Here is a 27,061-nt window from a genome sequence, read left to right as displayed (position 1 = left end):
CTGGTTTCCTCCCACTTTTCAAAAACATGCACATCAAGTTAATTGGCCGGTCTGAATTGTCCCTAGGTGTGAATGAGCGAATGAGTTATCTGTCTCTGTGTGCCTTGGAACTGGCTGGCAACTAATTCAGGGTGTCACTTGCCCCTTGCCCGAAGATAGCTGGGTTGTGCTCCGGCAACCTTGCGACCCTATTGATAGTAGGCATTGCAAATAATGGATGGATGGATGTATGGAGATGTCAGAAGAGGGGTCAAAACCAGAAATCATGGGTAGGAGAGCTCAAATCACAGCTGAACTTGCCAAACTCAAACCTATTTGGAGGGACAGGAACATAGCGATGAAATCAAAGATCAGACTCAAGCATGGGCTGGTTACTTTCATCTTCCTCTACGCTTGCAAGACATGGAGTCTCACAGCAAAACTGGAAAAGAAAATTCAGGCCTTGCAGATGCGATGCTACAAGAAACTTCTAAGCATCAGCTATTTATCACGTCTGTCTGTCTCCGCTGAGGCGCATTTATTATGACGCAAAACTCCGCCAGGCTCTATTATGTTTAACCAATGCAACGGAACAGCCTCATCACGTGACCATATTCAACTTTAGCGGGGTAAATTTTGCTTACAGATGAAACAGATGGAAAATGTTGCTTACCGACTATGAGGAGCACGCATGGCCTCACATCAAAAGCATGTTTCAAAAGGGTGCTTCAATATTCAATGTCTCCTTTCTTTAAGTGCATGGGATAGCTTGTTGTTCTGCTTGCAAAGCCCTTTTGGATAATTAGTGGGGCTTTTAATTTGCTACTTGGTGCTACATGTGCTCAAATTATTTATTTGATTTATACTATTTTCATTTTATTGTTTATTAAAGCACTTTAATTTACGTTGATTATTTTGATTTACTTTTAAACTAAATGTATTTCTAGGTGGATTGTATGGACTTTGATAATTTGATGAGCTGATTGGTTGTTGGTTGTTTTAAAAAAACATACAAATGGCGTTGCAACGGTTACTCAAGACTTGAGTAATTTTTCTACAAAGTACTTCTTTACTTTTGCACAAATATTTGGATGCCTACTTTCACTTCTATTTGGGGAATATCATTCTGAAGTAACAGTACTTTTACTTGAGTAAATTTTTTGGCTACTCTACCCACCTCTGGTCAAGTCACAAGATTATCAGCACTGACCAAGATAATTCTCCAGGGCACAGTCCAATGTGGCGGGAGGAGAGGAAGACTGAAAAAGAACTGGGCCGACAACATTAATGGGCTGGCGCCAACTTTGCCACAACTCAAGAACAGGCTGTGGATCGTCAACAGAGGAGAAGGCTGTCCAGAGTGGGGTCTTCTCTGGTGCCCCAAAGACTCATGGGGTTAAGGGATCCGTAAACCGTGAACCATGAAGTGAGTTACTAAAACTATTTACTTTTTTAAAGTATCATGCCCAACACTGCTTTATGGTAATAAGAGGGTTAACTTGATTATGTCCAATCTCTACCTCTCTGTAATGTGCTTGAGGCATTGGTAAGCTCAACAAAAGTCAGTTGGATGACTTAGCATGTGTAATGGCTGTTGTTATTGTCCTGGCTTATTAATTTTACTGAATACTTTGAGTTTTGTTTTATTTCTAGTATGTCCTTGTCAGGAAACGGACCGGGAAGCAGGAAGTCAGACCAAAGACAAAACAAAACAGGTTAAAAGGTAATCAAAATTACAAACTAGGCATTACACGAGTCAAACAAGCATGAACAGGTCTTCAACATCGTAAAAGGATCCAAAAGGAGCGTTTAAGTACTCCACAAGCAATCATTTCAATGCGTCTCAGCCGGTGTCAAGGGTATTTAAGCTTTATCTCTGATTTAGTTACGATTTTTAGGCTCATTGATTAAGATTGACATTGATTGTCTTAATGGCTGTACAATGTGTTACTTTTTTGAAAAGGTGGACTCAAAGGGTATTGTGCATATTAAGCAAGTCATCTCTGCCGTGACATTTCTTCTTGTGCACCGCTAGCAGAGGCATCCACTGTTTTCCTGATGTAATTTCCCCTCTGCATTTCTATATTTACTTTGGTTTAATATGTATATACACACCCATATTCATACAATCATGCACTTTCTGCATTAATTATATGCTAGTATCATGGCAGCCATAACAATGTACTGTTATTCTGAAAATTATAGTTATTACTAACAGCGTACATGTATTGATTGATTAGATCTTGACCTTATCACTCAATTAGTCCCTCCGACATGTCTTCAACCCTTCTATAAGGAGACATGTTTCCTGGAGGTGTATATTGTTATTGGAATTGCGATTGTATACCAGTTAATAGTTTTTACAAGCTGATGGCAGCTTTTTTCAAGCTTTTGGAAACATTGCCTCTTGGTGAAACGACTTTGCTCTTCGTTTTTTATTTGAGTAGTAGATAAGCAGTTTTTATTACTCGGTAATATTACATCCACGCTTCATTGCTTATACAGTGAGAATACTTTTACCTAAATGATTATAGGGCTCATTACAAGCAAGCCCTATGCACAAATGCTTTAATATTAGTATAAGTTTTAAGGTTGTCAGTTTAAATGTACCTTTGGTCATTATCTTTGTTCTTCCCTTTGCTGATACTGAAAATATTGGACATTATTACTTTAAATGAAGTACAGGAATTAAAGACCTATAGGTAAGAAACTCAAATACTTTTATCAGACAACAGGTCTTTAAAATGTCTCAAAAGCAAAGAATGTAACCCCATTGCCTAAAAGTTTGTTTTTCAGCAAAAAATTAAAGCACTGTGGCTACCAGTGCTACTGGTATAATTGGAAACCAGTACTATCTGTTTCATGTAGGGGAGCAAACCCCTAACCCCAAAAAACAGCCAAGAGATGGATTGGCGTCGCATGGGTGTATTTGTCCAAGAAACACCACAAGATGTGGTGACGTGACAACACAGGAAGTTAAGGGATCCGTGACACACAAATAAATTGAGTTTGTGTGTGTTGAATGAGAATATTTTCTCCTCCTCGTGTTCAGATCAACATCCGGGTCGCAACACTATAAGTGTAAAAAAAGCTCTTGTGAATATACAAAAGAGCTTGTGTCTTCACAATAAGCATCAACAATATGGCTGACAAGCGTTTTTATAGAAAATGGCCTTGATTGGAATGAAACAAGCATTGGTGGCTCAAATCCTGAAACTCTTGTTATAACCCAAAATCTGGTTCAAAGTGGATCTTGCTGGATTTTTCAGGTGGTTCAATAGAACGGAGACTCAAATCCTCCCCATAAGCAAAAAAGATATCACCTGTAACAATTTAGAGACTTTATAACAACTATAAGTTTGAACTCATTGAGACACCAAGTGAACACAAAAAGAAGAATTCAAGTAAACTGTTATTAGAAGAATAGAATAGCATTTACTTTTACTGCCATTCCTTGTAACCATGCACACAGTACGAAATGTCGATAAACCTGACCCGTACAGTTAAACTGTAACGAGCCGATGCAGCCGCAGCCAAACAGGGCGCCGCCATTTTAGACCCAACTGATGTGTTGGGAGTCATCAGGTGACCAACCCCCCAATTCCAACCCTTAATGCCGAGCGCCAAGCAGGGAGGCAATGAGTACCAATGTTGTAAGTCTTAGGTATGACTCGGCCGAGGCTTGAACCAGCGACCTCCCAGCGCCCTACCATCTAGGCTACCGAGCTGGTAAATATCAAAACATTCATTACATGATTAAAATAAAAAGAATATAAAAATGTTATTGTTGTTGTCGCTCCCTAAAATCGTGCAATTTTTTTTCTTTCCTTTGGCTTACAACTAAAACGTGGACTTTGCTGGGTCAGATTGCAACTTCATTCAAATTTCATAAAACAGTATTCAGAATGCAGTACTTGGACTATTTTTGTTCAATATAATTTTAAACATATCAGATTTGGGAGCTGGCAGTTTTTCTCTCTACTGTTAGCTTCTGAAATTAATGTTTGTTTTGATGACCATGGCCTCAAGTTGTTATGGGGAGGGCATCATCAACGGTTAATGGATTACTGACTCGTTCTAATGGACAAAAATACCCTTAAGCGTCTTCATAAGGATGACAACGAGGGGAAGCTCACTGATAGTTCCTCATACGTCTCAAGGGAAGATTGATTGATTAAAGGTCTTTAATTACTGTGTGTGATGATTATGAAGATTATGCTGTCACATACAATGTCATCTTAGCCCAAAGCAGTCCATTTTACAAGGGTTTTTGGAAAAAGTTTTTCAACACTTTCAACACCAGTTTGGAGATGTAACCGCACAAAAATAGCCAAATTTAGCCTATCCATCAATCCATTATCTGCACTGCTTATCCTCAGTAGGGTCGCTGGGGTGCTGGAGCCCATCCCAGCTGTCTTCGGGCAGTGGGCAGGGGACACCCTGAACCGGTTGACAGCCACTTGCAGGGCACACAAGTGACAGACAACTTACTCGCTCATTCATACCTAGGGACAATTTGGACCGTTCAGTTAACCTGACATGTATGTTTTGGGAATGTGGGAGGAAATCGGAGTGCCCGGAGGAAACACATGCAAGCACGGGGAGAACATGCAAACTCCTCACAGAAAGGTTCGATCTCATGACCTCAGAACTAGTAGAATATAATATGCAGTATTGTCAATGAAACTTGTTAAAAAAAATAATTAAACAACAATACTGTTTCGAATAATAATCTTTTTTGTGCTTCGTGGCATTCGTGTTGGTTGCACTACAAACTACAGCGACATTTGGTGGTCAAATGTTACACATTTTCCCTGTAAGTGCTAAAGGCAGCCCAAGATCAATGATAATAAATATAACACTATTAAAGGGTAATCATATAAAGATAAATCATATTTCAAGTAAAAATTAAAACACAGTCAATTACTGATACTTGAACACATACAATTTATTGAAAGACATTTGTTAGTCATTTTTGGTAATGCAGTTTACATCACCTCAGTTTGCTGAAGATGTCTGGGTTTGTGATTTCTTGCATGAATTAACACTGTAAATTGTAATTAAAATTGTCACCACTGTAAGAGCGATGACTGAATTTGCTGCCAAAACAAATACAAAAAATAAATGCAGTATATGAATAGGATGTAAAAAATAGAACAAACATATAGATCCAAGCAAACATGATGCAGCTATGAAAGAAGGTCAAAATAAATATCAATTTCAAATAAACTTGTAAATTAAGAGAAAAAAAATATATTTAACCATCTTTTCACTTTTTTAAGAAGCGTTATTGCGGTTAAAGAGTTACTCATCTGGGAATTGGTGAAACATATACTACAATGCAGTTATAGGAGGGCATGTGAGGCTGTGCCTCACCTGTCATCATTAAAATATGAATTGTAAATTATATTAAATGGTTATTCAGTGGTTAGCACGTCTGCGGCACAGATCTGAGGTCATGGATCAAATCCAGCTACGAGCCTTCCTGTACAGAGTTTGCATGTTCTCCCAGTGGTTGCGTGGGTTTCCTCCCATATTCCAAGAACATGCGTGTCAGGTTAAATGGCCGGTCTAAATTGTTTCTAGGTGTAAATGAGCAAGTGAGTTGTCTGTCTCTGTGTGCCCTGCGACTAGCTGGCAACCAGTTCAGGGTGTCCTCTGCTTGATGCCCAAAGATAGCTGAATGAGCTCCAGCACCCCCGCGACCCTGCTGATGATAAGCGGTGCAGATAATGGATAACTTCACAATTTTTGGATTTTCTTTTTTTAAAATACGCAAATTGTCGTATTATATTATGAACAGTATTATCACAATTAATATGTAACGTAATACCGTCCTGGGTGTCTACAAACGCAGAGTGAGCCATGCAGTTCTTCAGCCTTATGTTGGAGGGCAATAGTGAGACCAAGGATTCTGATTTGGCGCACACCTCAGTCCCAAACAATGAAATTTGTTAGCAAGCAAACAGCAAGTCACAGCAATCCAGTAATTTCTTTTCACGTTGCATGGATTTTTTTTCATAATGATGGACTACCCGGCTACTGATATTATCATTCAAAAAGTCCAGTGCATATAATTTATGATAAGAGATTAAAACTATATTTTCGGTGCTACATTTTATACATGGCTTTCTTTCTTTGCCAATCAAATTTCGAATAATCTATAAGTGAATGTATTTGTAAAGCTGACTTTGCACAGTTAGTGAGGCATGCCTCACCAGATACGAACCTCACCGATTCAAGATGTAGCAAAATACATCACGTTATCCTGCAATCTACAGTCATAAAATAAATTGTACTTTTCGTCGAGTGTGTGAGTTCTTTTACCACAGCTTCAGGAGCTCCTCCTCTCTCACAGCGAGGGGGAGAGAAGGTGGGGTTGGGGGGATCCACTGGCAGAGCGCACCTCCCCTACGCTCATTCACCGGCTCTGGTCTGCCAGGTGAATGACACACAAACGAACCACCCTCCAAAAATGAAGCCTTTATAGCCGTTTTTTCCAGTATGGAGCCGCGTTACGTGTTTTGCCTTTTGTTATTTTTCTCCCCCGAGTGGACGCGGGGCATCTTCTCAACTTATTCGCCGGACCGAAATTGCAACCCCTCCGGCCATTCGGCGCATATCAGTGCGCCTCCCCGAGACATCAGCACGCAGGATTACGCGCGTTTCGGAGGGCTTTTAGATGGGGATTTGGTCGGATTTGCCGAAGCTACCTCCGAAGTCGCTGCAGAAAGTTCTGCAAAAGTCAATCCTGCACCCGCGTGGCAAGAAAATGCTTGCTGTCCCTGGGAAGAAGCTTCGGACTATCAGCCAAAACTTTTCGATGCTGACAGCGAGGAAAACGAGGATGCTGCTGATTCCAGAACCAACGAGAACCGGGGAGGAAGGAGCGCAAGGAGCGCAGAGACTTGGGCTGATTTGGGAAGCGAGGGTGCACACGAGGCGGTGTACCGTGACCCGATGGAGGCTCGGTTGACCAGTTCTACATTTGCGTTGGCTGGGGACACCGCTCACAACCAAGCAATGGTGCACTGGTCCGGTCAAAACAGCAGTGTAAGTGTCCCCGGAGCGCACGAACGCGCGCGCGGAACGACTTGATTTGACGCAGTGCGCGCACTCACTTCTCGCTTGTCTTGACACTTGTGAACCTGTCAACCTCAGCCAAATGCACCTCTTATCAATTCCTAAATCTCACAAACAACGTGGCACCTATTTAATCACACCAATAAAGACTATGCAGGATAGAAAACAAATATAATAATGTATGTAGACAAGATTATTTACTCAGTAAACAAAACATTTATTTTATCATCTTTCTTGATTTTTTCCCACTTGCAGCCAATTTAGTGATACCTATTATTTGTAGCAGTATATGCAACAAAAGCAAAGGACGTAACGTAATTGCCCAGTTTTTTTAAAAAAAAATATGAAAGCCATATGCGATGGAATGTGTAATGTGTGATGTGAAAATGTGCAAAAAAAAAGGCCTACTCTAAATGGTATAATTAAATAGTTGTTCCCCAGTGATTGGGGATCTAGTATAAGTTTTGTCACACACACGAAACTACACTGCCCGTCAATGTCAAGATCTGGCTCATCTCTGAAGAGCGGGGAGACACTTTCCATTAAAAACAGCGACCAGATGATGAAGGCGCTACATCTGAGTCAGACCAGGAGGATTTTCATAACCATGAAAATCAGTACTTTGTTTCATCTGGGGAGAAAACCTCACAAGCTACAAAGGAAACACCCTGGGGAAGGATGGGGGCCTCCAAGCTATACTCCTATACTCGATTACAGTCAAAATAGGCAAAACCAAGATTGGTCTCACAAATTTTTTTTTATAAAAAATTAGTTCACTCCTGTTCTTTCTGAAATCCATGATAATCTCCTCGTTTTCTTGTGTTACTGTGCAAGTTCTTGGATTCGATCAACACCATTGTCCTGGGATTGATATTCCAATACCCCACCAAGCGCCGCTTCTCTATGTAGCCCTTCTCTCTCTCACCCAGCGCCCTTGGCCACTCTATATGTCATTTAACTCTTATGCCACAGTCTTGACTGTTCGGCTTTAAAAAAGGATGCCAAATGAGCAAGCATTCAGTTACAACTGATTTTTTTCCCATGGGTTGATTTAAATCAGTCAAATCAGCACTAATGGTGGGGACACAATTTCATGTGGTGTGTCTTGGGCAAGTGCAGCCTGGTGGCGCAGCGTGGTGTAGAATTAATTTTTTTGTTTTCGATTAAATTTCACCTGTAGAAAAGGACAATACCAGGTGTCATTTGTGTGGTAATGTAGTTGGCTACTGCGGAAACACCACTAACTTACATAAACACATGAAAAGAGAGCGAAGCGACCAGCAACCAAAAACTTAATCATGTTACTGTTCCTGAACACAAGCCTGTATATCCGTTGTCCAAAGGAGCTTTTTACTGACTTAATTTTTAAAATATTGGTTAATGGAAGATATTTTAGCGGTCTTGTTGACATTAATAAATAAATAAATTTGTATGTATTTGGATTGCTGCTTTTGAGGTTTGCCTCTCTTGGCTTTTGTTCTGAAACATATGTAATGGAAGTATTCTTTTTTAAACTACAATTTACAGTTATTTAATAAAATAAATAAATGGATAAAAAATAGATCCTGAAAAGTTTGTACTGTGTTTATCATAATTCTAAACTAACTCAAGGGGAAGAGGGTTCAATTATTAACTGATGAATTTTCCAAGCAAAGAAGAATTGGTATCGGATCGGTATTGATTGATACTACCATGTATTTACTTGGATCGGATCGATAGCAAAATTACCAGTATTTTCTACCCCTACTAGGCGGACAAGCATTTTTGTTTCACTCAATAGATGATATTTGGACGATTCCCTGTTGCCCATCTAATGAATGCCTACAGGTGTTATTCGATTAGTTTTGAATTTTAAAAGAAATGTCGTTATTAAGAAACTGTACATCAAATGTCTCAAAGAGTGAACCAAGACTGCCCCCTTGACAACCTCCATCAAAAGTGGTAGTTGTCAATTGTCAATTCCCAATGTTGTGGCCTGTAAGAGTTAATTCCACCTAATGAATCGTCCTCCCATATCGTGGTGAGTCCGTGTGATTACGAGCATTTAATAATTCAACAGGCCACTTGAGAGCGAGCGAAGCGCTCCACTGATGCCGTGGCACAAAAAGCCTCTTGAAGATTTCCGCACCAGCAGAGGGTTTCAGTTCAAATCAATTCCATAGATAAAGGGCTGGCTGTGACGTTCTGGCTCAGCGGAATATGCTGCTTCCCCCCCCCCCATTTTTTTTCTGTTTCTGGTACAAGAACCAAGCAGCAGAATCGGGGCAGCAGGTCCGGGTAACCCTCTTAATCGAGTTTCCGTGTCGACCAGAGAAAAGGGCACCAGGTTATCGAGGCCTCTTGAAATATGGATGCATTTTTTTTCGAGACGACTTGACTGACTTGGCCTCGTCTGGTTTTATATGTGACAGATCAGGGGGGTTTAAAAGCCGAACAGGGTTAGAAGACAAGGTAATATCAACTTAGAAGGTGGCAGTTGTCAGTTAGTACAAATTATTATACCAACAAAACAAAGGTGGTTTATCTTTATTTTAATGTACAGAAAACTTGAAGGGAAATTATGCAAAAAAAACAAAAAACCTTCGGAACTCCAAAGTTAAAGCTCAGAGATAGAAACTAAAATGGTTAAGCTAAATTTAGCTGTTACGCTGCACACCATAAAATATTCTGCAAAAAGAATATACATTGTGTTTAGATGCTTAGTGGTGGAACCCTCAGTTACGTATAAAGCATATATTTTTGACCACTTTAATATTTTCTGTTTTTTTCCTGTGCAGTGTACTCCTCTGAAAAACAATTCAAAAAGTATGCGTAGGGTGCTAGTTAAATTGGTAACATTTCACATATCTAATTTACAGGAACAATTAATTCAATAAAAATAAATACATTTTTCGTTTCAATGCCCACTGTACTCAATATATTTTAAAAACCAAGAGTTATTTGTCACCGAGAACCGCAGCATGGTGCCAAAAACAGTGCTTTTGATTATTTTTCATCAAGATTTTTAGCAGCACATTTACCCTCCCCCATCAAAAAAAAAAATATTTGGTAAGACTGAATCAATGATCAACCTTGAATTTCATAGGCAAATCAAATTTTTGGTGTAATTTGACTCAATACCACTAGATGACAGTGCAAGGATGCTTATTACACTTTCAAATACATTTCAAATTTTAATGGCAACAGTTTTTTTTGTAATCAGTGTCATTACTTTGCTGGATATTGCACGATTATTCTCCATCTCTCTTTCAATAGCAATAAACCTACTATATTTGTGTAAAATATATAGAGTATGATATGTTAATGTGCTATTTTATACTACTTTTATATGTTTCCATTATTATTATATAGCTTTGTACTCTCTCTCTCTCTCTCTCTCTCTCTCTCTCTCTCTCTCTCTCTCTCTCTCTCTCTCTCTCTCTCTCTCTCTCTCTCTCTCTCTCTCTCTCTCTCTCTCTCTCTCTCTCTCATGATGCACAGTGTACATTTTCAGAGGTCCATACATGTTCAAAAATGATCCCGATATAGAGGTTTTTAATCGTTAGGCAATTAGGTCGCATGGTAATAGCTCACCTCTACTGTATGTTAAATTAAAGTAAACGAAGCTCGAGTATGCATATTTCATAGAGTACAAACAAATTATACTTGTTTCTCAGTCATGTATTGTTGTTAGTGTTGGTACCTTGCTCCATAAAATCATCAGTCCTGCAATCCATTGTAATTTTTATTAGCCTGTCCACGGTCTTTTAGATTGAATGTTAGCATCGAGCTACCAAACATTTAGAATTTAAAACTGTCTTTATTGTCAAGGAATATAGTAAATATCCATTTTACCATACATGGGCCAAACATATCGATTTTTACAGTCAGGTGCGTGTTTTTAGAGTCGATGAAGGCCCTAGTAGCAACTGCATATAGCCTGTACAGCACCATTAACGGGAAACAGTTATATTTTATACTAGTGGCTTCTTGGTACGTGTGTAACTATAAGAACATTTACTTTACTGTAAAGTAAACACTGATATCTAATAGATTCTCTGAGGATTTTCACATTGTTTTGTGAGAGTTAACAGCTCACAGCAAATGAGTTTTTATGTAAATCAGATAACTATTTACATTTCCTTCAAGCAATATCATCCAATCGTCTCCCTTGAGTGTACGTTTGAATTTTATACTAGACATTATTAGAGCACGCCGTGATAAGTGATTGCGGCAACGCTAGCTTTGTCGCCCGCATGTCAAAGTGCTATTTGGATGTGCAAGTGCAATTTTCACCTCGCTGAAGGGATGATTGCGCTGGATTTTTAATTTTCCTCATCTTATCAAGGCAGTGTTGCGTGTGGGCATCCCTCTGGTCTCTCAGTCCGAGTATCACATCCAATGGTTTTAGCTATTTGAGCCTGACATGTTCAAAGTGGCTGCAATAATCAAGCAACATGTTTTAAGGTTTCACAAGGCAGCCCAAAGAACACTGAGAAATTGAGTGCGCGTGTTTTTCTTATTCAGAAGTAAAATGTAAATTTAATAGATGGGTGGGTGGCTTTGAAAGGGGTTGGGGGGATAATTCTGGCACCGCCTTGAGCTTAAATGATTTACCAGCAGCGGCGCATTTCATCGCTTCTTTTGCCAAAAGGGCGATTCTCATCTATCTCGATATTGAGCGGATCTCAAAAGCTTGTGGCTTCTTAAAAATTTTCATGTCGGCATAGTTTGATGGGTTTATCCGTCTTTTTGCTTCCTTATCTCAGGGGAGGGCAAAAGAAAAAAATACATATATCTTTTGCCTGCCCCGAGCAACCCCGGAGGAACTTCTGTCCAGATTTTAATAAGCTGCCTTCATCTCCCAGTCTTAAACATTCAGGACCAAGTTCGGCTCCTCAATTACTGCGATTCCTCTGTTTGAAACCATCATGCCATGAAGGTTCCTCTCATCACTGCTTGACTTTTTGTTATGTGATGAAGTCGCAAAGAGTACCGCTAACAAGTCCGAGCAGCCTAATCTTTTCTTTTTACTGCCAACTACATGCATTTTAATGCCTTCCAGGACAATTCCCACCAGTTAAATTTGTTATTTGAATCAGTTTGTTGCTGTTTCATCATCAAAAGCTGCAAACTTAGAGTAGAAAAAGTCTCCTTTTTACTTTGTAGCGCCATTTTCCTAATCATTTATATTTAATATATTTCGGACTGATTGTTTTGTTCAAAATATTTTATGTCGAGAACAAAAAAGAATGAATTTTCTTCCTCCACGTGTTCGTTTGATGTATATGTTGTGAGAAGAGACCGGTAAAACCAACTCCGTGGTTTAACAGTTCTGTTGTGGTTTTCATCACAATGACACTAATAATAAAGAGAATATTCCAGGCATGTAAGTAAAGAACAAGGCTTTATTTTTTCACAAAACGGGCAATCAAAATGGCTGACATTCACTTACATACCAATGACAAAAGCATAACATTACATTAGTGGTTTAGCCCAAAAATCCCTTCCTTATCCCAGCCCTCTGTCCAGACTGGCAGGATAAAAGTAAAGGCATCTATCTACTTGAAACAATGTAGAGACTGAATGACAGCTGGAGAAATGGATACCGTTAACTTCATGCACAAATGGCACCCCTAAATTTTCTCATCTCATCTCATCTCATTAGCCGTACCGCTTATCCTCATTAGGGTCGCGGGGGCACTGGAGCCCATCCCAGCCATCTCCGGGCAGTAGGCAGGGGACACCCTGAACTGGTTGCCAGCCAATCACAGGGCACACGGGGACAGACAACTCACTCGCTCATTCACACCTAGTGACAATTTGGACCGGCCAATTCACCTGAAATGCATGTTTTTGGAATGTGGGTGGAAACCGGAGTGCCCGGAGGAAACCCACGCAAGAACGGGGAGAACATACAAACTCCGCACAGGAAGTCTAGAGCTGGATTTAAAAAATTGTATTCACCGTAATTTCCGGACTACAGAGCGCACCTGACTATAGCCGCACCCACCACTTTAAGAGTGATTTGGCACTTTTTTACTTATACAAGCCACACCCATGTATAAGCCGCGGGCGCCCGCAGTGAAGCTTGCGACACAGTCACAAGTTTGACCCGGGACACGCTGTGAGTGCCACAATCGTAACTTTTTTGGTTTGAAACAATTTATTGACACTAATAACAGCAAACAAACAATGTGAGGTTTGGACAACCCTTCTCGACAACCTTAACAGCAATCAAGCACATTCACAATTTCGTTATGTCTGGCAATATGACATTTTAAAAGTTTTCTGACATTTTTAACCTTTTTTTTATAGCTCGGTTTGAACAAACTTATTGACACTAATAACAGCAAACAAATAATGTGAGGTTTGAACAACCCTTCTAGACAATCTTAAAAGCAATCAAGCATATTCACAATTTCGTTATGTAACATCTTTGTTAGGGTCATTAGATCCGTGCAGGCCAAAGTCGATTGTTCTTTGGTCCAAATAATTCCACCGACACCAACAGCACCAAACAAAAACGACAATTTCAATAGCAAACAAGCATATTCACAATTTTGTTATACCTGACAATATGACATGACAATATGAAGTTTTAACATTTTCAACAAGTATACAACATCAGAGTCACAGTTGACATCACTAATAGAAATTGGTACCCGTAATTAAGATATGATGCAGACTTGTAAAGTCGGGGTGCCGTTGAAAGTAATCGAAGGAAACAAAATGTATATTTCCAAAGTTAAGGGTGGGAAAAATATATATCCACTATTGTCCGCTGCGACAACAGACAAATCTACCGGTAACTCAGCTTTACCACATTTCCCATCAGTCCGCGTTTCCCTTATTTTTGATTCGTCCGTAGAACACATAACAGAATAAATACATTACAAAAATATACAGTTGCAAATACATATTATACATGGTTACACATATTTACGAAGAATGGGGTTTGGGGTTTTTAAGGGTTATTGTTCTATCTTCGTTATTCATTATACATTATCCGTTATCGGTCAGTTCATAATACGCTACAAAGCCTAGGAGCCGGGACACTTACTCTTAGCCAAAAGGCCAAGCTAAGGTCCTAGCCCTAAAGCCTTGCTGCGATCAGTGCGAATGCACCGTTCCCGGAGGTACTGCAATACCGGGCCGATGCGTGGAGTGGACAGAGCAAGCTCTTATTCCATCTCCAGATTGCAAAAATCAAAGATCTTGATCTTAGCCAAAAGGCCGAGAAGCGATAATATTAATGATACGCCTAGTGTGATCGATTTACAAAGAAAGACGGTACACCAAAAGAGTTTTCAAAGCTTTAATAATAATAATATAACTTTCATCCCAAACCGTGCCTTTGAAAGGTACCAACACACTAGTAGGATCACGCTCGCAATGTATCAAACATACCTGTGAAATTAAAGCACCCCGTAAGTCTGAAATTTACGGGAAACCGTACTAAACATCCTTCTCACAACTATCGCCATCAAGGGCACTGTCCTCATTATCAGAACGTACCTTAATTTTACAGAAAATATATGCTTCACTTTAGAGATTGCAGTCTTTCTTGGCCCACATATTCTACTGGTTTTAATCCTATCTTTTAAACTCCTGCGCCGCTGGTGATCCTTAGAAAAATCCCATAAATTAGCCGCTTCACTGAATAAACCGCAGGGCTGAACATTTGGGAAAAAAGTAGCGGCTTAGAGTCCGGAATTTACGGTAGGTTTCTTGTTTTATGCCAGGCAGGGGAGACGACCATCTAATTTATTCATATTTTCACAAACTTTTCGATATCGGAATGATTATTATTGTAAATACCATAATGTAATGGTGATTGTATCAAAAAGTAAATGATTACACTCGAATACATGAACAAACAAAGTATCACTTATAATATTGAAGTTTAGTAGATACTCAAAATAAGTTAAACTCATGTCAATGGATTTTAAACTTGCAAAAAGAACAGGGGACAGAACACACACCTCAGATAACAAATTCCAACCTGTTCTAAAAGACATCCGCTAAGCCCCTTTGTTTTAGTAAATCTCCTGTGTTATAAAAGCAGATTCTCCCCAAAGGGTGTTGAATCAAAAAACGGCAACATGATTGGCAAATAATGACAATGATTTAAACAGTGCATAGTAGTAAAAACAACAAACAACTGAGTGCAATAGAAGTCAAAATAACAAACTTTCATCCTATAATTTCTTCTTTGCAGGTGTCCATTTTAAAATATAATAAACTTATACATTTCAACTAAATAAGCAAATGAGTTATAAATTACTAAAATAATGAAAAGATCATAAATGAAGAGCTCATACAATCATGACTATAAATGCACTGTCAAATTTCAAAACTTCAATGCTCTATATTGAATGCTCTAAATTAGGAAAGCTATGTACTTAAAGCTGTTGAGTATATGAACATATGTTAAAACATGAACAACTATAAAATACACTCATGAAGAAACTGCTGTTAGCCACAGCTAAGACTTAGATGCTTGCATGCTAGGCAGTTATTTCTTCCAATGTTGTCTTGTTATACGAATATCTACGATTTTTTTTTCTATTCATATATACACCAGGAAATTCTATACGAGTTAAGGGATAAGAGATGTTTAAGTTTCAGGTTTACTGATTTGGCCCAAATAAAATATTTCCACCATGAAATATTTTGAGATACACATACAATTCACTTTTATAGAAGAGCTCTATCTTGGGAGGTAAAGGTACATTTCCAAGTTCAAACTGAGCTGCACCCAATATTGGGGGGATGCGACAGGTTTCAGGTTCACGGTTTTGACCAAAATAAAATCTTTCCACTTTTAAGAAATTCTAGACAAACATAAAATCCCCTATTAAAGAAGAGATCTAATTTAGGATGTAATGGTATATTTCTAGTACTGACAAGTTCAAAAAAAGCTGTACCCTATTAAATTCAAATTCCACTAGGTTAAATCAAATATATTGTCTTTCCGTTTCAATTGTTGTTGAATTCTCTCTCAACATATTGAAAACCCTTTCAAATTGTTTATGTGAAACATTGCGAAGACATTGTCTTTAACCAAAGGTAGTTAGAAGTGTATCTAATTAGTAATTCATACATTTTGCACAAAATTCTGGTATGTACTGTAGATATGTTTTGATTTTTTTTACTTTCATTGTTTAAGTCTAAAAGTATATGATATCTAAAAAGTTTAAACTTTAGTAGACACTCAGAGTAAGGAAAGAAGACATCAATGGATTTTGAGCTTGCAAGGAGGACTGAGAGAAGGCTTCAGATGAGAAAATTTCATGCATTTTTAAGGCCTTCCCCAAAGCCCTTTCTTTTTATCACATATCTTAGGTTAAAAAAAAAACAGATGCACTCTACAGGGTGTGGAATTCAAAGAAAAGCAACATGATTGACATATAGCAGGGGTCCGCAACCCGCGGCTCAGGAGCCACATGCGGTTCGTTTGCGCTGGCGGGTGGCTTTCATGGAGCTTTTCCAAACCTGTTTACAATTTGAAAAAGTTGAGGCGGGGGAAATATAGTTTTATTTTTAATATGGCTTTGGTAAGAGGACAAAATTGAGATTAACACGTTTACGTTTTCTAATGGTGTAAAAATGTAAAGAATAAATTTAACATGTAAACAAGGGGTGAAACTATGTAACTATGAGATGAGAGGTACAAGTTTCAGCTGGTACGAGTTTACGGGTTGGAAGTGACAGGTTTGACTGCCGCTCTCTTAACAAAATCATATTGTACAGGTTGTCGCCTCAAACGCAGCAAAGTCATATATTGTGACGTGGAGTCTTGGCTATCTGTAATGCAAAACTCCGGCGCATCTCTTTTTTGCTTGTTTTCCACTTTCTACGCTGTCCCCTGTTTTAGAAGAGCTCCGCCTTTTCAAGAGCCAAGGCAACAAACAAGGCAAATGGCTGTTTTAAACAAACCAGATAGTATGTGATTGGTCATGGACCCCAAAGGTAAAGAGAGAAAAAACTTAAAATGCAATATTGTGATTTTACTTACTTTACCTTTTCAAAAGGCTGCTCTTATATTTTTTATAAATGCATGCTGTGTTATATTGCATTCTTTTTGTTGCCCAGATAATGGGCACATTAGGCAAAACTCAATTTTGTTTTTGTTTTCTCGAATCCTCATGATTAAAATTACATTAAAAGTTGGATTTATTTATTACATTTCTTTTATTTCATCAGAGCGATGAAAAACATTGTTATTCAATAATATTGTAAGTAAAACTTCCGGCGGGATCCTACATCAGAGTAGCCACATGGTGCATCATACTCCTCTGGGTGTGCTGCATCCAACTTAGTCATTTTGATAGAAGCCTAATATATATACATACTGTCACGGAGTGGAAGGGGTGTCCGGACCAGAACGGAGGCAGGAAGGGAGAACTCAATTGCGTGACGATCCAAAACTTTTATTTACCAAAATAAAAGTTGTCCATAACTCAGGGACAAGACAGAAAAAACAGGCTTTAACAAAAATGTGCAAACACAGGCTTCTTCCAACTCAACTAAACAGGACAAGGCATAACAGAACGGACAATGTGTATATAATGAGCCAGCACCCGCAAAACCCACAATCCAGCCTTAAATAGCAGACATGCAATTAGTTGAACTGCTTCAGCTGGTGCCCAGGGGGCGGGGCAGACCGGTCGCCAAGGCGACCCTGACAGAGCCCCCCCTTTAAGGGACAGCTCCCGAGGTCCCAAAAAGAAAAAATTACTACCTTGCGCCCCGGAATGGTTCGACGCTCACGATTGGGGCAACCCCGCTCCCTCCTCCGAACACGCAGGAACGGGGAGAGGCAGGCGCCATCTGCGTCGGGCGGATCGGAATCGGCGCTCGGCAGGGGGGGTCCGGCGGGCAAACTGGACAGGCGAAAACAGACAGGCAGAACCGGCGAGAACAGGACAGGTAAACAAGGGAGTCGGACAGGCATGCCGGGGAGTCGAACCGGCAGGCCGGGGAGTCGAACCGGCAGGCCGGGGAGTCGAACCGGCAGGCCGGAGAGTCGAACCGGCAGGCCGGAGAGTCGAACCGGCAGGCCGGAGAGTCGAACAGTTAGGCCGGAGAGTCGAACAGGCAGGCCGGAGAGTCAAACTGGCATGCCGGAGAGTCGAACAGGACAGGCCGGAGAGTCGAACAGGACAGGCGGGGGACTCGAACAGGACAGGCGGGGGAGTCGAACAGGACAGGCGGAAACAGGACAGGCAGAGTCGGACTGGCAGGCAGCGGAGTCGGGGTCGGACTGGCAGGCAGCGGAGTCGGGGTCTGACTGGCAGGCAGCGGAGTCGGGGTCGGACTGGCAGGCAGCGGAGTCGGAGTCGGACTGGCATGCGGCGGAGTCGGAGTTGGACTGGCATGCGGCGGAGTCGGAGTCGGACTGGCATGCGGCGGAGTCGGACTGGCATGCGGCGGAGTCGGAGTCGGACTGGCATGCGGCAGAGTCGGAGTCGGACAGGCATGCGGCGGAGTCGGACTGGCATGCGGCGGAGTCGGAGTCGGACTGGCAGGCCGCGGAGTCCGAGTCGGACTGGCAGGCCGCGGAGTCGGAGTCGGACTGGCAGGCCGCGGAGTCGGACTGGCAGGCCGCGGAGTCGGACTGGCAGGCGTCAAATCCTCCCCGGACCCCATTCAAGGCACAGCATTGGCCACGACGGGCAATCATTATAAGGCTTATGTAAGACTTTAAATGTTTTGCGGCTCCAAACCAATTCATTTTTTTGGTCCAACAAAGCTCTTTATCCGTTTTAGGTTGCCGATCCCTGGCCTATAGCGACAATAATGTAATAGTCAAAAATATTAACAGTAATGCGCAATAAGTTAAAAAAAATAAATGAAATCTCCTTTGCAGGTGTACAATATTAAAACAATGATAAACTTATCAATATCAATGGCAGAGCCGGCTCAAGGCATTAGCGAGTAAGCAGCTGCTTCGGGCCCCGCAACCACTAGGGGGCCCTAAGAGTGGTTAACTTTTTCTTTAGGCAACATTGTCCCCATTGTCACTGTATCCATTCAAAGATACTTCTACAGAAATACAACAAAAATACTACACAATAACTACAAAACTAAATATCAAATAATAGTGCTTAAAAACGGGAAACAACATATTATTTAGCTTTCATTCTGAAAATAAAAAAATATTATAGTATTACTACAAAAACACTATTAAAGTAATACTATACTACAAAGTACTACTACAGGATTATTTCCTCCCAAAATACTACTATGAAAATATTACAAAAATACTATTAAAATACTTCCCTGAAAATACATCAATTATACTTTTACTGAAATACTAAAATAATATAAATTGTAAATCCATCCATCCATCCATCCATCCATTATCTGCACCGCTTATCCTAAGTAGGGTCGCAGGGGTGCTGGAGCCCATCCCAGCTATCTTTGGGCAGCGGGCAGGGGACACCCTGAACTGGTTGCCAGCCAATCGCAGGGCTAAATGGTAAACATTACCAAAATACTACTACAAGAGGTTTACAACAGAAATACTGTAAATTACACCTGTAGCGATACTACAAAAATACTCAGCAAAAATATAACTACAGTAACACTGTACGGCAAAAATACTACATAAATACAGATAAATACAGATGTACAACATTCTTATATGGAAATACTACAAAACACAAGAGAGATAGTACAGAATTACTAAAAACAATATTACAGTAACACTACAAAAATTCTATCATCATAAAACTATGGTAATAAAACCAAAATAAAACAAAAATACTACGAGAATACAACAGATATACAACAACAAAAAAACTTTCTACTTTTGAAATACAAAACAAGTACTAAAGAAATACAAATTATTTCAGAAATACTACAAAAATAGTCCAAACATACACTACTACAAAAATACAGAACTTCAATAAAAATCAGACTTCAAAAATACTAAAAAAAAAAAAAAAAAACTAAAAAACCCTACAGTAATACTTTAAAACTAAATAACAAATGAAGTGCTTAAACATGGACCTAATATACTAATTTGATCTATTTGTGCTCCAATTTCATAAAACTAATTTGTATAAAAAGAAGTATAACATGTCACATGCGGCCTCCGACTACAAATAGTTGTCCACCCCCGGAGTAGCACATGGGATGAGTCTAGTACTTTACGTATGCAAATCAACAAGTACCGTATTTTCCGCACTATAAGGCGCACCGTGTTATAAGGCGCACCTTCAATGAATGATATATTTTAAAACTTTTTCCATACATAAGGCGCACCGCATTATAAGGCGCTACATTAGAGGCTGTAGTTACGTTATGCAACCATTAGATGGTGCCGCGCTAAAGGGAATGTCAACAAAACAGTCAGATAGGTCAGTCAAACGTTATTGATAGATAACAAACAAGCTTTCTACAACTCCATTCACTCCGAAAATGAATAAACAGCTGTTTTATTATTTTCTCTGAGGTAAAGCATTTTCGTGACACATCTTTAGCATCTTTGAACAACAGCAAGGCATAACATTTTACTTTTCTTCCATTTAGTCAACACGCAAAAAAACGTCTGATACTGTTGTGGTAAATTAAACGTTAGTGCAATCGCAATATAGTGACTCGTAATGGGCAAAACAATAACAATAAAGCAATAACATAATAACTGTAACATGTAAAACGTAAACACCACCTCTGAATTCTTTAATGTTAAGTTCCCGTGCCAGCGCTGTTGCCTTCATTCGAATAGTTATTGTACTGACACTTCTACTTGCTGCTCTTTGTTCAACAACCCACTGTTCAAGTGTGTCCTCTAACTGTGGCCATCTCGCTTTATTGCCACGGGAACTTTGTTTAGTCTTCTTTACTTGGCGCAGCTCATCCTCATGCTTCCTCCACTTCCGCACCATCGATTCATTAATGTTAAACTCTCTTGCTGCTGCTCTATTTCCGTGTTCTACTGCGTGACTGATCGCCTTGAGTTTAAACTCTGCGTTGTAAGCGTGTCTCTTAATAGGAGCCATTTCAGGGTCTTTATACAAACGCACAAATAAAAGAAAAGCGTTGTTTAATATTTCCCAGTATGCACAGCGCACTTCTTCTACGCGAAAAATGGAGTCGGTGGCTGCTTACCGTAAGTTGCGAGACCTGTCGCGGCTCAATATTGATCCATATATAAGGCGCACTGGATTATAAGGCGCATAGTCAGATTTAAAAAAAAACAAACAGATTTTATGTGCGCCTTATAGTGCGGAAAATACGGTAATAGGGGCCCCGAATCTAATTTTGCTTAGGGCCCCATGAAGGCTTGGGGTAGTCCTGATCAATGGAATACAAGCCTCATTTCACTAGGTCTGGCTGCTCATGTAGACCAAACGCTTAACTAATTTCTTGTGTTGGAATAAGTCAAAGGACAAATGTTAAACGATCGATTCACAAGGCTCAGCAACAAAGTTAACAGCCACTGTCCAATGAGGATGAACGATGGCCTAAATGGTTCAGAAAAGCGGATGCAAATATCATGCGGCGGTTTTACCTTCCGTGCTGAACCCTCAGCACGTAGGCAACATTTGACTCTTGGAGAACATGCTTGAGAGGATGTCGAAAAGCAATCGGCTTGATCGGCTGATATATGGCAGCGCGTGAACTTTAGTCTAGCATCATTTCGGGGAGCCAACTTGAACGGTAATGAGGGCTGACATGGGAGAGACTGACACTTTGCAAGAGGACGGAGAATATTCTGCAGCATGTTTGCGGTAAAACATTCCCTATTGGTTGCATTTGCTAGCTAAAGGGACACTGTGTAATATGAGACTACCAAATGTTGCCGTATTTAGTAGTGACACGTGTGCTATAAAGCTACGGGCACTCAAGGTGACCATGCCGCACCATTTTTTTTCTGTTTCTTTTGCCCAGCATTTCACAAGGTTTTTTTATTTTTTGGGGTACCCGCAGAGGCAAGATGGCTGGCAATCATGTCCGCCCCATCTAGGTGAGCCTCATTTTATGTAAAATAAAGACAAATTTCTCGACCTCACGATTCATGGAACCCCCTAATTACTCGGGTTGGCACCACTTCCTGTGGTGTGTCTTGGGCAAGAATTTTTTTGGGGGCGGGTTTGCATGAAGTATATAGTGCTGGTTTGGATGGTTACTATTAGCAAGGGAAAAAGCTCCCCTGATCTGCCTCAGATACAGCACCTTCATCATCTGGTCATCGTTGTTTTTTGGTGTAAAGCGTCATCTTGCTCAGACCTCAGAATTGACCTACGAGGATTTTTTAAAAAATGCACGTTTCTATGACAGTTAATGTTAAGGTCTGGTACGCCTCCTTCCACTAGGGGGTGCTGAGCTTGTTTGAACTGGGCACAGGTGTGTCCAAAATCCAAAACCTGTCCCTAATTACCCTCACATGTGGGTCATTTTCCTTCCTTTCAGTCTATTTCTTCCAACCATCCATCTATTATCTGCACCGCTTATCCTCAGTAGGGTCGCGGGGGTGCTGGAGCCCATCCCAGCTATCTTCGGGCAGTGGGCAGGGGACACCCTGAACTGGTTGCCAGCCAATCGCAGGGCACACAGACAACTCATTCGCTCATTCACTCCCAGGGACAATTTGGACCGTCTAATTAATCTGACAAGAATGTTTTTAGAATGTTGGAGGAAACTGGAGTGCCCAGAGGAAACCCACGCAAACACAGGGAGAACATGCAAACTCCACACAGAGGGGTTGATCTCACGACCTTAGAACTGTGCCGCACACGCACTAACCGCTGCGCCGCCGTTCTGCCCAGTCTGATTTCTTTTTTGGGCATTTTGTCAGTGGTTTAGTCCCCACTTGTTAGTTTGTTACTTTATTCCTGGCATTTTACATTTCCAGTTTTGGTCTTTGTTTATGGTTTTGTCAGGTTTGTTTGAACATTTTGTTTGGTGAATAATCAAACAAGGGTATGATGAGTGCCACAGATGCAAAATGGAAACAAATTTTCACTAAAGTGAAATGGGTTTGTGTATCTTCGTGGAATCTTTCTTCTATTTCGCTGATATTTTTGCAAACCATGGTTTGATTGTCACTTTGTACCTCCTTTTTTTAATAATTTTTGGCAACCCTGCCTCCAATTTATACTCCCTCCACTTGGGTCACCCCAAACTCAAGTGCATAATTTATTTTGGCTGATTCAAATCAAAATATATATTTGTTCAATTATTTATTTATTATTTATTCTTTTACAGCGAGGAGATTGTGAATAATAAACAATGTCCCTTTAATGTCGGTTCAAATAGATTCTATGGACTATGTAGGTACATTTTAATATGTCATTATTCCATCAGTCGGTATTAGGCTTGTAGCTTAATCTTTGATTTGCCCCTACACCCATTTGATTTCGACACTCCTGCAATAGTGTTGTTGCCAAACTAAGGTGAAGTGACAACAGTTTTCGAAATGGCCAGTAAAATAAAAAATAAAACGTATTACATGTTTTCATTAAACATGAAAAGAGATTCACATTTTTGAAATAACGGGCACTATTTTTACACCTGTCCAATAAAAATAGTAAAAAGTGCAGCATAATTCTGATCTTTGCTATCTTTGAGCACACAGCCATATTCTTGAACAAAATAGGATGTCCACCACAAATATCAGGAACACAATTAATTAGGAAGTCTGTGTCATGAATAAATTCATCAAAATCATGTTACGTGGCAAAACTTGGTTTAAAGACTACCATGGGACAGTGTGTTTTATTTGACCACTAGATGTCACTGTATGGGGTAGTGCTACCGAAAACAAATGCAAAAAGTGCAGGAAAGATTTAAACTACAAAGACTCAAAGTGATCAAAACGCACCATTTTGTCTTTTTATTTGCCCAGTCTTTTTAAGCTTTTTGGGTAATCATAGCAGCAAGATGTCAGACAATTATGTCAGCTCCTTTTAGGTGAGACTAATGTTATATAAAATAAATACTAATTTCTCGAACTACAAGCATTTTTAAAAATATGCATCTTTATGTAATAGGTCATGTATATTTGCACATTATTTAAATCAATATTGTTATTTTTTGTCAAGACTAGGACGTAGACAGGACAGTTATGTTTCCCCTTAGTTTTATTGGGAAGCACCCGGGAAGCAGGTCGCTCTGAACGCGGAAGTGGGACTTCCGTGGCAAGCGATGGCGGTGTCGGGAACGGAAAAAACGGGTCAGTAGCCGGTACAGAAGAGCAAAAAACGTGGTCGGGATCAGCAACGAGTCGAAAGCCAGGAGAGGAGAGTAGATGTGGTCAGAATCAAAAAATGGGTCGAAGCCGGGGAACAGACGGGAGAAAAAACAGGAGGGAGCCAGAGTCAAAACAAGCTTGCTTAGAATAAACTGAGGTTCGCAGACGGACTGACAACAGGTGACAAAAAGGATTGGGTTTAAGTAGGGACAGGGAGCCAATCAGAGTCCGAGGCAGTTGGCACCAAAGGAGCGGGCACACGTGATTCACATCAGTAATCATGACAATTTTAATGATTAAAGTTTGTTTTTACCAGTAGAGTCACTCAATAATACACTCTCCCTATAAATTGTGAGGTTAAACAAAATGCCGTTCAGTTCTTTTTCCTGGAACACTCAGCTTGGTGCAGCACGGTCTGCCAAATGTCCAAACATGCTAAACTACAGTATAACGGCACAAAAATGAAGATGCGCTAGTTTTTTTTTTGTCAAGTGCAGCATCGAATGTCAACTACAGATAGCTTACCTATTGTCCAGCACGAGAGTCCCCTAATCATCAGGAAGATGACACCCTTTAGCTATTGAAGACTGTACAATAAAAAGATATGTATCAACTTTAGCCATATTTTCATATTGCTGTGCTAACCGCCTCATGTCAATAAGTCAGACGTCCACATAGAAATGCAGAACAAGGACGAGCGGTTGAAATGGCTCATAGCAGAATATTGATCAAACGATGAAAAACAACCCAGAGCTTCAACAGCGGTTATGAAAAACTTCAGAAACGTATAAAAAAACTTGCTTCAGATGTCATTTGTACACTACAGCCAGATGTAGTCTTTGTATACCTCACAATGGTGTCCAGAATATTCTGCTAGCTTAACACTTCTCAAGAAGCAGTTCATATCCAGCCTTTGATTCTACCAACATTGTCATCACCCAAATTTCAACAAACATGCGAATGACATGAGAAGAAATATACCGTGCTTCAACACTAACTAATTGTGCCAACGCATCTCAAAGTGGCTTTTCTCCACAATTTACAAAATATTTCTTTTTAGAAATGACAAAATAATGACCTGATAACAGGTAGAGGCTGCCATCCTAAGGGAACCCAGATTGCTTGTTAGCTAATAAGCTATCTGGTTATATTAATGCCTTTCGTCACAGCATTAAAGACACATTTAGAATACATCTATTTTCAGGGAACTAAATTTAAAAAATGCACTTGTTTCCGCAGTTATTGGATACGTGCGGTCATGTGTTCATTTGTATTTTTCAGGGCGACCGAAGTACTTCCCTCAACGCATTTCTCTTTATTCCGTTCAGAAAATTGTGCGCTCCCTAATTACTTTGCCAGCTATACAATACTGCATTTTAGTGGTCTCCAACCTTTATTGTACCACAAACTTTATTGTTCCTTCAAAATTCTTGCAGCCTAGCGTAATAATAACATCAACAACGTAGCATCATGACTACTAATGGCCTGGTGATGGTTTTACAGGTAATGCCTTTATCCTACATTGTCTGTATCTGTAGTAATTTAGTTGATATGATTTAGTGGTTTCCCTGCCATGATTCATTTTTTGATTCTCGTTGTATCCAATTATTAAAATTGTGATTTTACTTATCAATCAATGCGAAAATACTTTATTCATTTCTTGAAGTGCAGCCCTAGCTCTTACTATAGGTTTAATCCTGTGTGTCTTACAGTCAGGTATACCTCACATATTAAAAGAATATCACAAAAGAGCAATTTTTGAAAGTGCGCCTTAAACTCCGGTGCGCTAATGCGGAAGATACGGTATATTTTTACTGTCTGTTCTGAAAATGAGTGGCGTTAGCTTCCATTGTGAGAAGAAACATTCTCTAACCCTTGCAGTGCTAATATTATTAACTAAAAAGCAAATTTTTTAAATGTCCATATGTCCATCGATCCATCCATTATCTGCACCGATTATCCTCAGTAGGGTCGCAGGGATGTCCATATGTTTCTCTAGTAACTGGGGAGATCAGCAGCAGTGTTCAGCACAGGACCCCACAAATCCTACCAAAATTGTTGTGGCTGTCATCAAAGCTCCCTGGCGTGTGACTTTCCTCCATGCAGCTGCTGTAACTATAATCTCACTTGTTCAATCGATCCCACTTCAAATCCTTCAATTTGCATAGTATTGTAAACTCTCATTTTTCTTGGAGATTGACCAAAAAAGAAAGTAGAAACTGGGTATTTGCTTTCAAATGAAGAGCCAAAACTCCATAAATGACATTGTCACGATTAGCGATGTGAATCACCTGTGCCTGCTCCTTTGGCGCCTACTGCCTCAGACTCTGATTGGCTCCCCTGTCCCTATTTAAACCCACTCCTATCTGTCCCCGTTTGTCAGCCCATCTGCGAACCTCTGCAAGCCTTTTTCGACCCTGACTCCCACCTGTTTTGTCCCCGAGCTTTGACCCGTTTTTGATCCTGATCACATCTACTCTCCCACCTCGGCTATCGACTCCTTTCCTGGCTTACGACTCGCTTACGACCCACACCACGTTTTTGCTCTTCTGTCCCAGCTACTGACCCGTTTTTACGTCCCCGACCCAGACATCGCTCGCCACGGAAGATCCGCTTCCGTGTTCAGAGCGACCTGCTTCCCGCGCCTAGCGAACACCGGATCGTGGGCGTAGCCCTTCCTCTTTCCTTTAATAAAACTTGTGAGATACGTAACGCAATTGGGTCCTGTGTTCTTATCCTGACACATCTCTTGAAATGCCTGAAAGTAAAATATTTTTCCTCCTTTGATTCTTCCAATAAATGAATAAGGGTAAG

The 27,061-nt window shown here is 40.2% G+C and overlaps 1 protein-coding gene and 1 pseudogene across 1 annotated transcript in view; one reads left to right on the top strand and one right to left on the bottom strand.

Annotated features, from left to right (window-relative positions):
* Positions 1–6,418: 6,418 nt before the first annotated feature.
* LOC148353706 (VPS10 domain-containing receptor SorCS1-like) overlaps positions 6,419–27,061 on the top strand; it is a 166,225-nt gene continuing 145,582 nt past the window's right edge. Inside the window, exon 1 of the mRNA XM_088350634.1 lies at positions 6,419–7,032. Coding sequence (XP_088206760.1) covers positions 6,484–7,032 — 549 coding nt within the window. The 5' untranslated portion in view covers positions 6,419–6,483. The remainder of the gene's footprint in view (positions 7,033–27,061) is intronic.
* Positions 14,159–14,289, bottom strand: LOC148353710 (U2 spliceosomal RNA; annotated as a pseudogene).

The sequence above is a fragment of the Urocampus carinirostris genome, chromosome 13 (assembly GCF_059441175.1).
Source record: "Urocampus carinirostris isolate Australia breed hairy pipefish chromosome 13, RoL_Ucar_1.0, whole genome shotgun sequence".
In the NCBI taxonomy this organism is placed as follows: Eukaryota; Metazoa; Chordata; class Actinopteri; order Syngnathiformes; family Syngnathidae; genus Urocampus; species Urocampus carinirostris.
This window is presented reverse-complemented; position numbering and strand designations above follow the sequence as displayed.